The following is a 15,009-nucleotide window of genomic DNA, read 5'->3' on the forward strand; positions in this document are numbered from 1 at the left end:
CTACTCTAGAAAAATGTCTAAAACATGACTGCATAAGATAAATGACTTTCATTCGCTGATAAAATTGAAATGGAGATACCAAGAGCTGTTTTTACACTATATTCAGCTTGTGGTAATCAGAATACTTCTAGGTCATATGAAGAATGTTGGGTGGGGTAGTGAGTAAATGAGACTTGCAGAGAGGAGATACTAATCCAAAATCTAGAAAGGGGCTTCCCTGGTGGCACAGTGGGTTGAGACTCTGCCTTCCAATGCAGGGGACATGGGTTCGATCCCTGGTCTGGGAAGATCCCACATGCCACGGAGCAACTAAGCCCGTGAGCCACAACAAGAGAAGCCACCGCAATGAGAAGCCCGCACACCGCAACAAAGGGTAGCTCCCACTCGCTGCAACTAGAGAAAGCCCGTGCGCAGCGATGAAGACACAACACAGCGAAAAATACATAAATTTATATATTAAAAAAAAACTAGAAAGCAGCCAAGATATCTTATATGATTATAACCATCTTAGTAATTAAATGATTTTCTGTTTTCCGGGCCTATTTTCTAATCTCCCATTATTGTGCATTTCAGAAGGTAGGGGGAGAATGTATATGGATAGGGTGTAGTTTTTGTATTAATAAAAAAGAATGCCATTAAAAACCTCAAAAGCACAAACTATTCACATTAACACATGCAGGGAAGAAAAATCTACATGTCAACATATTCTATTTAGAATGCAGGGTATTTGTTAAAGGGAGAAACATGATGGTAATTTTGATCTCTTATCACACAAAGAATGTCACTGAGCTTTCATTAAATTTATGACAAATCAATGGGACACCTGAGGAGGTGTAAGCAACAGCCACCTAGTAACAAAAAAGTTTGTTATGATTGATGGATGCTTCAGCAAATGAAACAATAATTACAGCAGTCCCTACCCAGGTCTGGGCAGCAGTAGAAAGGTCAGCTACTACAGATAGCTAGCTACATCATACCAGTATACACTCTGTGGGAACAGGACTTGCATATCTGAGAAACTGCTACGTATTAGCAGCCTAATGTTCAAGTAGGAAAGAACATATAATATTTACTAAGCCCCTAGTATGTATGTGCCAGACACTGTGCTAGATCCTTCACTTATATTATCTCATTTAATCCTCATGACAGCTCCTAAAGATAGGTACTATTATTATTTCCATAAGGAAACAAGTTCAGAGACGTGAACCAATTTCAACCAGGATCATATGGATAAAAGCTGAAGGCAGGATCTGACTCCAGATTTGACTGACTCCGAAAAATGTAACTTTGTCACTACAATACAGTTTGTACTAAAAGTATATATCTAGCTATCCAGAAGAGGAGTGTTGCTAGACATTTCTAGGCTCTCTGAGAGAGGAAAAAGGGACCTATTAAAAAGGACTTTTTGGTCTTTCATTTGGACAAAGGGCATCAATCCTTTAGTTTTTCAAAAGCTTAGTACTTCTCTTTACCATTTTAAGACTAATATCGATGGAAGACACAGACTTGATTAAACTCTTTCTAACCCCAGAATGTCAAACACAGTTATAGTTGAAGCAAGACAGCAAAGTTCTGAGAAACTGAAGGATGGTACCTGAGGAGAAAGGGAAATTATTTTATCTATTGAGTCCAGTCAGTTCTAGGTAGCCCTGCAGAACAGTCAGTGAGAGATCCCCAAAATGGGCAGACATCTGTCTAAGACCACTATCTGGTTTCAAGCATAACCAATTGCTTAACTCTGAAGTCACAACCACCTGGCTTAGGCTTAGAATATAAATCACTGACTTAGCAATCCCTAGTTAGCAATGAAACCTCCTAATCATCCACAGTCAACATATCAAAGTATAAGCAAAATTATTTCTTTCTGGGGCTGTTTGTGAAAAGAACAGCCTTTAAGAAAAGGAAATCTGTCCTTTACTTGCCTTGTGGGGCACAATTAATTACTCTAAAATCCCTTATTAAAGCTAGACAAAATGTTGAGGATCAAGGGATTAATGCAGAGAGTTTAGGTTGATCTGAGGACCCTCCGCTCTGTGACATTCACAGGCAGTGGCAAGACTAAGTTGTTCAAAGTACCTTATCATAGTCTTGCTTGACAGTGACAGCTATGATAAAAGGAGTTCCAAATGGCTTACTCAAATGATTTTACACAGTTATGACATAATAAGCCCATATACACAAACCTAACTTTCCCATTAACACTGCAAAGCTCAACATATGGGGAAGGGGATTATAACATGAGTAAAGTAGGGGTATTAGAGAGGTCATTGATACATAGATACCTTTGGTCTTGTGTCTACAACATACATAAACTGGCTCCCTGGGTTCGCCTGGTTAATAGCCTCTAGCAGGAGCTCATCATCTATGCAACGAGTATAAAATCCAGACAGAGGCTGGCTACAGCGGCAAATGGCAGCCTGTAAGGAAAAAATATAACAGTTGAGTGGTCAAATGTACAGGTGGTCAAAAATCCTCCTTGATCCCATGTTCAGTGAGTAGAAGAAGAGGATGAGACAACTCAGGATAGTGAAGTAAAAAGAAATGTAGCTCTGAAACCCAGGCATTCCACTGACATTGGGCTCAACCTCCTGCCTCCGTCCCCACTCCAGCATGTGGGCTGTATTACCACAAACTGTTGCTCTGATAGTCTTTTTTTTCTTCTACATGGTTATGATTCCCAACCCAGTCTCGGCAAATCCAGACTACAAGAAAATCACACCCTGAGTGTTTCCTTAATAAAATTCTATCTATTTTCAATATGTATTAGGCTAGCATTTACCTGAAACTTTCTTTCTTTTTATAGTCCCAGTAATATAATCCATATAAACCAGAGGCTCACAGTGACAGCAGAATTCAAAGACCTAGAGTCTCTTAAGAGAACAGGGTTCACTCATTTCAGGAGTTAATGCCAAATCAGAGGGCTGGTTTGTTTCAAGCCATTTCAATAGGAAAACAACATAGCTATTTAGCAGATACATCTGGTAATAATTAGTGAACTGCATTACACTTTGGTGTGTTTTTTATGGAGTCTGCTTACTTCGATAGTTTGACACAAAGACACCCACTTGTATTACTGTACTTTTTAGCACTTGAGAGTTGCCTACCTGAGAACTTGACTGTTTGTCTAATTCCAGATCTCAGAGAGACCACAAGAGGCAAGAACTATTATCCCTTCCTATGGAAGGGGACTCAAATAGAGGAGTCAAGCGAAATATTCCCCTACTACCTTAAATTGTATGAAAATAGTGAGAAAGAATCAAGGACATCTGTGTTCTAGTGGGAGGCCACAGTGCCCAAATATCCTTTCATACAGCTGTTCTCTTTTATTCAACAACTTGCCATCAAGCAGAAGCCCACAAAGAAAAGAAATAAATGAATGCACTACAAATGCCACTTAACATCTGCACAACACTTTAAAATTTACAAAGTACACATATATTTTCCTCTCATATTACACACTTAAAAACTCTCAGAAGTACTAAAGTTCAGAGAAGTAACTTGCTTGAGGTCACATAGCTAGTAAGTGGCAATGGTGTGACTTAAACCCAGTTCTTCTAGCACCAAGTTAAGTTCTCATGAGATAAGTTTGCTCAACTCACATTGTTCTCTTTGTAGAGGTAGGAAAGCACAGGCACACGTTCTTTACTTCTGAACTTCGAACTTCCAACCAACGTTCCCAATGTAACAGATTTAGGAACCACTATTTCAGGAGGGTAGGTACTGCATATCTAAAACAAAATAAACTCAATTTTTTTAAACTCAATTTTTTTTACATATTTTTACCTGCTAGCAACAGGTTAGAATAGCAATCACTCAAGAATTAGCTGTCTGTTATTTATCATCTAGAATCATCCATTCCTCAGAAATAAGAACAAACTTATCCTTGATGAGAGGACATTCAAGATGGTGGAGGAGTAAGATGTGGAGATCACCATCCTCCCTAAAAATACATGAAAAATACATCTACATGTGGAACAACTCCTACAGAACATCTACTGAACGCTGGCAGAAGACCTCAGACTTCCCAAAAGGCAAGAAACTCCCCACTTACCAGGGTAGGGCAAAAGAAAAAAGAAAAAAACAGAGACAAAAGAAAAGGGATGGGACGTGCACCTCTGGGAGGGACCTGTGAAGGAAGAAAGTTTCCACACACTGGGAAGCCCCTTCACTGGCAGAGACGAGGATGGTGGGGGGGAAGCTTTGGAGCCACAGAGGAGAATGCAGCAATAGGGGTGCAGAGGGCAAAGCGGAGAGATTCTCGCACAGAGGATCAGTGCCGACCAGCACTCACCGGCCTGAGAGGTTTGTCTGCTCATGTATTGGGGCGGGCAGGGACTGGGAGCTGAGGCTTGGGCTTCAGAGTTCAGATCCCAGGGACAGGACAGGGGTTAACTGTGTGAACACAGCCTGAAGGGGGCTAGTGCAACACAGCTAACTGGTGGGGAGTCTGGGAGAGAGTATGGACTTGCCTAACAGGCAAGAGACCATTGTTTCAGGGTGCACAAAGAGAGGGGATTCGGAGCATCGCATAAATGAGCTCCAGAGATGGGCACGACTGCGGCTATCAGCGTGGACAACAGAGACAGGCATGAAAGGCTAAGGCTGCTGCTGCAGCCACCAAGAATCCTGTGTGAAAGCACAGGTCACTATCCACACCTCTCCTCCCAGAAGCCTGGGCAGCACGCCACTGCCAGGGTCCCGTGTTCTAGGGACAACTTCCTCGGGAGAACACATGGCACGCCTCAGGCTGTTGCAATGTCACCGTGGCATCTGCCACTGCAGGCTCACCCCACATTCGGTACCCCTCCATCCCCATGGACTGAGTGACCCAAGGCAAGCTAATCAACCGTCCCTTGAACACCCTCCTGTCTGGGCGAAGACCAGACGCCAGAGGGGGACCTACATGCAGAGGAGGGGCCAAATCCAAAGTTGAACCCCAGGAGATGTGCGAACAAGGAAGAGAAAGGGAAATTTCTCTGGGCAGCTTCAGGAGCAGCGGATTAAATAGCAACAATCAACTTGATGTACCCTGCATATCTGGAATACCTGAATAGACAATGAATCAACCCAAAATTGAGGTACTGGACTTTGGGAGCAACTGTAGACTTGGGGTTTTTGCTGTATGTAACTGACTAGTTTCTGATTTTATGTTTATCTTAGTATAGTTTTCAGCACGTATTATAATTGGTGGCTTTGTTTACTGGTTTCGTTGCTCTCTTCTTTTTTTCTTTAATTACTTTTTAAATTTTTTTTATTTTTTATTTTAATAACTTTTTATTTTACTTTATTTACCTTTTCTTTCTTTTTTTTTTTCTCCCTTTTCTTCTGAGACGTGTGGCTGACTGTGTCTTGGTGCTCCGGCTGGATGTCAGGCCTGAGTCTCCGAAGTGGGAGAGCTGAATTCAGGACATTGGACCACCAGAGACCTCCCAGCCCCACAGAGTATCAATCGGCGAGAGCTCTCCCAGAGATTTCCAACTCAACGCTAAGACCCAGCTCCATTCAACAACCAGCAAGGTCCAGTGATGGACACCCCATGACAAACAACAGCAAGACAGGAACACAACATGATCCATTAGCAGAGAGGCTGCATAAAATCATAATAAGGTCACAGACACCCCAAAACACACCACCAGACGTGGTCCTGCCCACCAGAAAGACAAGATCCAACCTCATCCATCAGAACACAGGCACCAGTACACTCCACCAGGAAGCATACACAACGCACTGAACCAACCTTACCCACTGGGGGAAGACACCAAAAGCAACAGGAACCATGAACCTGCAGGCTGCAAAAAGGAGACCCCAAACACAGTAAGTTAAACAAAATGAGAACACAGAGAAATATGCAGCAGATGAACGAGAAAGGTAAAAACCTACTAGACTAAACAGATGAAGAGGAAATAGGCAGTCTACCTGAAAAAGTATTCAGAGTAATGATACTAAAAATGATCCAAAATCTTCGAAATAGAATGGAGAAAATAAAAGAAACATTTAACCTAGAAGAACTAAAGAGCAAACAATGAGGAACCACACAATAAATGAAATAAAAAATTCTATACAAGGAATCAAAAGCAAATTAACTGAAGCAGAAGAACAGATAACTGACCTGCACGATGAAATAGTGGAAATAACTACCGCAGAGAAGAATAAAGAAAAAAGAATGAAAAGAATTCATGACAGTCTCAGAGACTTCTGGGACAACATTAAACACACCAACATTTGAATTATAGGGGTTCCAGAAGAAGAAGAGAAAAAGAAACAGACTGACAAAATATTTGAAGTGATTATTGTTGAAAATTTCCTTAATATGGGAATGGAAATAGTCAATCAAGTCCAGGAAGCACAGAGTCCCATACAGGATAAATCCAAGGAGAAACACGCCAAGACACATATTAATCAAACTATCAAAAATTAAATACAAAGAACAAATATTAAAAGGAGGAAGGGAAAAACAACAAATAACATAAAAGGGAATCCCTATAAGGTTAACCGCTGATATTTAGCAGAAACTCTGTAAGCAAGAAGGGAGTGGCAGGGCACATTTAAAGTGATAAAATGGAAAAACCTACAACCAAGATTACTCTTAATGAGCAACGATCTCATTCAGATTAAACAGAAAAATTAAAATATTTACACACAAGCAAATGCAAAGAGAATTCAGCACCACCCAACCAGCTTCACAACAAATGCTAAAGGAACTTCTCTACACAGGAGAGACAAGGGAAGGAAAAGACCTACAATAACAAATCCAAAGCAATTAAGAAAATGGTAATAGGAGCATACACATTGATCATTACTTTAAATGTAAATGGATTCAATACTCCAAACAAGTACACAGATTGGCTGAAAGGATACAAAAACAGGACCCATATATATAACTGTCTAGAAGAGACCCACCTCAGATCTAGGGATACATACAGACTGAAAGTGAGGGGATGGAAAAAGATATTCCATGCAAATGGAAATAAAAGAAAGCTAGAGTAGCAATTCTCATATCAAACAAAATAGACTTTAAAATAAACACTATCACAACAGACAAGAAGGACACCATATAATGATCAAGGAATCAATCCAAGAAGAAGATATAACAATCGTAAATATTTATGCCGCCAATGTAGGAGTACATCAATACATAGGTAAAATGCTAACAGACAACAAAGGGGAAATCGATAGTTACACAATAATAACAGGGGACTTTAACAATCCAGTTTCCCCAGTGCACACATCGTCCAAAATGAAAATAAATAAGAAAACACAAGCTTGAAATGACACATTAAAATAGATGGACTTAATTGAAACTTATAGGACATTGCATACAAAAACAACAGAATACACTTTCTTTTCAAGTGCTCATGGAACATTCTCCAGGATAGATCATATCATGGGTCACAAATCAAGCCTTGGTAAATTTAAGGAAATTGAAATTGTATCAAGTACCTTTCCTGACCACAACACTATGAAACTAGATATCAATTACAGGAAAAAAAAACCCATAAAAAACACAAACAGGGCTTCCCTGGTGGCGCAGTGGTTGAGAGTCCGCCTGCCGATGCAGGGGACACGGGTTCGTGCCCCGGTCCGGGAAGATCCCACATGCCGCAGAGTGGCTGGGCCCGTGAGTCATGGCCGCTGAGCCTGCACGTCCGGAGCCTGTGCTCCGCAATGGGAGAGGCCACAACAGCGAGAGGCCCACATACACCAAAAAAAAAAAAAAAAAAAAAACACAAACACATGGAGGATAAACAGTATGCTACTAAATAACAAAGAGATCACTAAAGAAATCAAAGAGGAAATAAAAAAATACCTAGAAACAAATGACAATGAAAACATAATGAACCAAAACCTTTGGGATGCAGTAAAAGCAGTTCCAAGAGGGACGATTATAGCAATAGAATCCTACCTCAAGAAACAAGAAACAACTCAAATGAACAGCCTAACCTTACACCTAAAGCAATTAGTAAAAGAAGAACCAAAAAAAACCCAAAGTTACTAGAAGAAAAGAAACCATAAAAATCAGATCAGAAATAAATGAAAAAGAAATGAAGGAAACAATAGCAAAGATCAATAAAACTAAAAGCTGGTTCTTTGAGAAGATAAACAAAATTGATAACCATTAGCCAGACTCATCAAGAAAAAAAGAGAGAAGACTCAAATCAACAGAATTACAAATGAAGAAGGAGAAGTAACAACTGACACTGCAGAAATACAAAGGATCAGGAGAGATTACTACAAGAAACTCTATGCCAATAAAATGGACAACCTGGAAGAAATGGACAAATTCTTAGAAAAGCACAACCTTATGAGACTGAACCAGGAAGAAATAGAAAATATAAATAGGCCAGTCACAAGCACTGAAATTGAATCTGTGATTAAGAATCTTCCAACAAACAAAAGCCGAGAACCAGATAGCTTCACAGGCGAATTCTAGCAAACATTCAGAGAAGAGCTAGCACCTATCCTTCTCAAACTCTTCCAAAATATATTAGAGGGAGGAATACTCCCAAACTCATTCTACGACGCCACCATCACCCTGATAACAAAACCAGACAAAGATGTCACAAAGAAAGAAAACTACAGGCCAATATCACTTATGAACATAGATGCAAAGATCCTCAACAAAATACTAGCAAACAGAATCCAACGGCACATTAAAAGGATCATACACCATGATCAAGTGGAGCCTATCCCAGGAATGCAAGGATTCTTCAATATATGCAAATCAATCAATGCGATACACCATATTAACAAACTGAAGGATAAGAACCATATGATAATCTCAATAGATGGAGAAAAAGCTTTTGACAAAATTCAACACCCATTTATATAAAAACCCTCCAGAAAGTAGGCATACACGGAACGTATCTCAACATAATAAAGGCCATACATGAAAATCCCACAGCAAACATTGTTCTCAATGGTGAAAAAATGAAACCATTTCCTCTAAGATGAGGAAGAAGACAAGGTTGTTCACTCTCAACACTATTATTCAACACAGTTTTGGAAGTTTTAGTGACAGAAACGAGAGAAGAAAAGAAATAAAAGGAATCCAAATCAGAAAAGAAGTAAAACTTTCACTGTTAGCAGATGACATGACACTATATATAGAGAATCCTAAAGATGCTACAAAAAACTACTAGAGCTAATCAATGAATTTGGTAAAGTAGCAGGATACAAAATTAATGCACACAAATCTCTTGCATTCCTATACACTAATGATGAAAAATAAGAAAGAGAAATTAAGGAAACACTCCCATTTATCATTGCAACAAAACAAATAAAATACCTGAGAATAAAGCTACCTAAGGAGACAAAAGACCTATATGCAGAAAACTATAAGACAGTGATAAAAGAAACTAAAGATGATACAAATAGATGGAGAGATATACCATGTTCTTGAATTGGAAGAATCAACATTGTGAAAATGACTATAATACACAAAGCAATCTACAGCTTCAATGCAATCGCTATCAAACTACCAGTGGCATTTTTCACAAAAGAAAAACAAAAAATTGCACAGTTTGCATGGAAACACAAAAGACCCCAAATAGCCAAAGCATTCTTGAGAAAGAAAGACAGAGCTGGAGGATTCAGGCTCCCTGACTTCAGACTATACTACAAAGCTAGAGTAATCAAGACACTATGGTACTGTGACAAAAACAGAAATATAGGTCAAAGGAACAGGATACAAAGTGCAGAGATAAACCCACCTACATATGGTCACCTTAATGTTGCTAAAGGAGGCAAGAATATAAAATGGAGAAAAGACAGCCTCTTCAATAAGTGGTGCTGGGAAAACTGGACAGGTACATGTAAAAGAATGAAATTAGAACACTGCCTAACATCATACACAAAAATAAACTCGAAATGGATTAAAGCCCTAAATGTAAGACCAGACACTATAAAACTCTTAGAGGAAAACATAGGCATAACACTCTATGACATAAATCACAGCAAGATCCTTTTTGACCCACCTCCTAGAGAAATGGAAATAAAAATAAAAATAATGGGACCTAATGAAACGTAAAAGCTTTTGCACATCAAAGGAAACCATAAAGAAGACGAAAAGACAACCCTCAGAATGGGAGAAAATATTTGCAAACGAAGAAAATGACAAAGGATTAATCTCCAAAGTTTACAAGCAACTCATACAACTGAATATCAATAAAACAAAGAACCCAATCCAAAAATGGGCAGAAGACCTAAATAGACATTTCTCCAAGGAAGATGTACAGATTGCCAACAAACACATGAAAGAATGCTCAACATCACTAATCATTAGAGAAATGCAAATCAAAACTACAATGAGGTATCTCCTCAAACCAATCAGAATGGAAATCATCAAAAAATCTACAAACAATAAATGCTGGAGAGGGTGTGGAGAAAAGGGAACCCTCTTGCACTGCTAGTGAGAATGTAAATTGACAGAGCCACTATGGAGAAAAATATGGAGGTTCCTTAAAAAACTAAAAATAGAACTACCATACGACCCAGCAATCCCACTACTGGGCATATACCCTGAAAAAAACATAATTCTGAAAGAGTCATGTACCACAATGTTCATTGCAGCTCTATTTACAATAGCCAGGACACGGAAGCAACCTAAATGTCCATCAACAGATGAATGGATAAAGAAGATGTGGCACATATATACAATAGAATATTGCTCAGCCATAAAAAGAAACGAAATTGAGTTATTTGTAGTGAGGTAGATGGACCTAGAGTCTGTCATACAGAGTGAAGTATGTTAGAAAGGGAAAAACAAATATGCTAACACATATTTATGGAATTTGAAAGACAAAAAAAAGGGTTCTGAAGAACCTAAGGGTAGGATAGGAATAAACACACAGACATAGAGAATGGACGTGAGGACACGGGGAGGGGGGAGGGTAAGCTGGGACAAAGTGAGAGTGGCATGGACATATATATACACTACAAAATATAGCCAGTGGGAAGCACACACATAGCAGAGGGAGACCAGCTCGGTGCTTTGTGACCACCTAGAAGGGTTGGATAGGGAGGGTGGGAGGGAGACGCAAGAGGGAGGGGATATAGGGATATATGTATACATATAGCTGATTCACTCTGTTACTCAGCAGAAAGTAACACAATGTTGTAAAGCATTTATACTCCAATAAAGATGTTAAAAAATATCCTTGATGTAAAAAGCTCTTCCAAATATGCTATTATTTTCTAGAAAAGAAGATACTGAGATATATAAGAACAAAATATACCTATACAATAACTAACTTTATAGGTAGAAATGAATGTATAATCTACCCTGAAATTCCTACACTTGCCTAACCGAGAAAACAATGTATATTATAAGCAAGTAAATTAAAACAAATAGACTCAAATGCAAGCCAGACAGGTAAAGAAGGGGGAAACATGATTTACCCTTTCTTAAAATGCCTACTAGGTTCGTAATATGCACATCTTGAGGACCTTTAAAATCCTAGTCTTGGGGTAAAAGTGTGAACATTTTAGGTAGGACTTACTCTATAAGACTGATAAACTATCTCTAATTTATCAGCTTCTAGTGGCTTCCAAAATTTATCGTTCCAAAGAGACAGTGACAAAATATCATAACAGCACAGACCTGATATTGGCATATTAATTCTAATCACTCCTCTAAGAATGGATCAAACAAATTAAAAAATGAATACGCAAAAGAAGCTCAAGGTGGAATAGATCAGGAATGGCTCTACGTAAATCGTTAAAGCCAGTGTCTCAGAATGCAGAACATTTGAAAGAGAAAAAGTTCTCTACCCATCCCCTTACCTAGATGTAGGCTTTGGATAAGCTGGTAATAAAAAGAGAAATAAATGTAGTTTCCCATTCAACTCAGAAGGCTACACGTGTGAAAGGTGCCAAAGGAGTTATTTCAGACCTCATTTGGGGGACTATTAGACACATAATTGAACTGGAAAGAATCCACCTCATCTCTTCTCATTCCTGTTAATTATGACTCTAACCAGCCAACTCACCCTGCTGAGTGAAAGCTCATCAATCCAATATCTAGTGGATACTCAAAATGTAATTACTGGGGAAGGACCTTCAAGATGACAGAGGAGTATGACATGTAGGAGTATGACATGGAAATCACCTTCTTCCCAACAAGTGCATCAAAAATACATCTACATGTGGAAGAACTCCTACAGTACACCTACTGAAGGCTGGGAAAAGACCTCAGACTTCCCAAAAGGCAAGAAACTCCCCATGCACCTGGTTATGTGGCTGACAGGATCTTGGTGCTCCAGCCAGGTGCCAGGCTTGAGTCTCTGAGGTAGGAGAGCTGACCCAGGACACTGGATCACCAGAGACATCCCGGGCCCACGTAATATCAAACGGTGAGAGCTCTCCCAGAGACCTCCATCTCAATGCTAAAACCCAAATCCACTCAACGAGCAGCAAGCTCCAATGCTGGACACCCCATGCCAAACAACTAACAAGACAGGAACACAACCCCACCCATTAGCAGAGAGGCTTCCTAAAATCATAAATAAGGTCACAGACACCCCAAAGCACACAACCAGATGCTGTTCTGCCCACCGGAAAGACAAGATCCAGCCGCATGCATCAGAACACAGGCACCAGTCCCCTCTACCAGGAAGCCTACAAAAACCACTGAACCAACATTACCCAATGGGGGCAGACACCAAAAACAAAAGGAACTACAAACCTGCAGCCTGCTAAAAGAGGACGCCAAAAACAGTTAGTTCATCAAAATTAGAAGAAAGAGAAATACACAGTAGATGAAGGAGCAAGGCAAAGACTCACCAGACCAAACAAATGAAGACGAAATAGGCAGTTTACCTGAAAATGTATTCAGAGTAATGATAGTAAATATGATCCAAAACCTTGGAAATAGAATGGAGAAAATAAAAGAAACGTTTAACATAGAATAACGAAAGAGCAAACAATGATGAACAACATAATAAATGAAATAAAAAATTCTCTAGAAGGAATCAATAGGAGAACAACTGAGGCAGAAGAATGGATAAGTGACCTGGAAGATAAAAACGTGGAAATAACTACTACAGAGCAGAATAAAGAAAAAAGAATGAAGAGAATTGATGACAGTCTCAGAGACTTCTGGGAAAACATTAAACACACCAACATTCAAGTTATAGGGTTTCCAAAAGAAAAAGAGAAAAAGAAAGAGACTGAGAAAATATTTGAAGAGAGTTTAGTTGAAAACTTCCCTAATACGGGAAAGGAAATAGTCAATCAAGTGTAGGAAATGCAGAGTCCTATACAGGATAAATCCAAGGAGAAACATGCCAAGACACATATTAATCAAACAATCAAGAATGAAATACAGGGGAGCTGGGAGAAGATGGCGGAAGAATAAGACGCGAAGCTCACCTTCCTCACCACAGATACACCAGAAATTCATCTACACGTGAAGCAACTCCTACAGAACACTTACTGAACGCTGGCAGAAGACCTCAGACCCCCCAAAAGGTGAATAAAAGGCTCTTGGTGCTGCAGCCAGGACTCAGTGCTGTGCCTCTGAGGTGGGAGAGCCAACTTCAGGGCAGTGGTCCACAACAGACCGCCCAGCTCCACATAATATCAAACGGCGAAAATCTCCCAGAGATCTCCATCTCAAAAACAGCACCCAGCTTCACTCAACGACCAGCAAGCTACAGTGCTGGACACCCTATGCCAAGCAACTAGAAAGACAAGAACACAACCCAACCAATTAGCAGAGAGGCTGCATAAAAACATAATAACGCCACAGACACCACAAAACACACCACCAGACGTGCACCCGTCCACCAGAAAGACAAGATCAAGCCTCATCCACCAGAACACAGGCACCAGTCCCCTCCAACAGGAAGCCTAAACAACCCACTGAAACAACCTTAGATACTGGGGACAGACAGCAAAAACAACGGGAACTACGAACCTGCAGCCTGCAAAAAGGAGACCCCAAACACAGTAAGATAAGCAAAATGAGAAGACAGAAAAACACACAGCAGGTGAAGGAGCAAGATAAAAACCCACCAGACCTAACAAATGAAGAGGTAATAGGCAGTCTACCTGAAAAAGAATTCAGAATAATGAGAGTAAAGATGATCCAAAATCTTGGAATTAGAATAGACAAAATGCAAGAAACAGTTAACAAGGACCTAGGAGAACTAAAGATGAATCAAGCAATGATTAGAAACACAATAAATGAAATTAAAAATACTCTAATTGGGATCAATAGCAGAATAACTGAAGCAGAAGAATGGAGAAATGACCCGGAAGATAAAATAGTGGAAATAACGAGTGCAGAGCAGAATAAAGAAAAAAGGATGAAAAGAAATGAGGACACTCTCAGAGACCTCTGGGACAACATTAAAAGCACCAACATTCGAATTATAGGGGTTCCAGAAGAAGAAGAGAAAAAGAAAGGGACTGAGAAAATATTTGAAGAGATTATAGTTGAAAACTTCCCTAATATGGGAAATGAAATAGCTAATCAAGTCCAGGAGGCACAGAGAGTCCCATACAGAATAAATCCAAGGAGAAATAAGCCAAGACACATATTAATCAAACTGTCAAAAACTAAACACAAAGAAAACATATTAAAAGCAGCAAGGGAAAAACAACAAATAACACAAAAAGGAATCCCCATCAGGTTAACAGCTGATCTTTCAGCAGAAACTCTACAAGCCAGAAGGGAGTGGCAGGACATACTTATAGTGATGAAGGAGAAAAACCTGCAAACAAGATTACTCTACCCAGCAAGGATCTCATTCAGATTTGATGGAGAAATTAAAAACTTTACAGACAAGCAAAAGCTGAGAGAGTTCAGCACCACCAAACCAGCTTTACAACAAATGCTAAAGGAACTTCTCTAGGCAAGAAACACAACAGAAGGAAAATACCTACAATAACGAACCCAAAACAATTAAGAAAATGAGAATAGAAACATACATATCGATAATTACATTAAATGTAAATGGACTAAATGCTCCCACCAAAAGACACAGATTGGCTGAATGGATACAAAAA

At 39.5% G+C, this 15,009-nt stretch overlaps 1 protein-coding gene across 1 annotated transcript in view; it reads right to left on the reverse strand.

The window, feature by feature from the left end:
* The window catches only part of MTMR8 (myotubularin related protein 8), a gene marked incomplete at both ends in the record, with an annotated part of 181,507 nt that overhangs the window by 117,834 nt on the left and 48,664 nt on the right, over positions 1-15,009 (reverse strand). The window contains 2 exons of the mRNA XM_079728212.1: positions 2,283-2,417; positions 3,600-3,728. Coding sequence (XP_079584338.1) covers positions 2,283-2,417; positions 3,600-3,728 — 264 coding nt within the window. The remainder of the gene's footprint in view (positions 1-2,282; positions 2,418-3,599; positions 3,729-15,009) is intronic.

Source organism: Hyperoodon ampullatus, assembly GCF_949752795.1.
Source record: "Hyperoodon ampullatus genome assembly, chromosome: X".
In the NCBI taxonomy this organism is placed as follows: Eukaryota; Metazoa; Chordata; class Mammalia; order Artiodactyla; family Ziphiidae; genus Hyperoodon; species Hyperoodon ampullatus.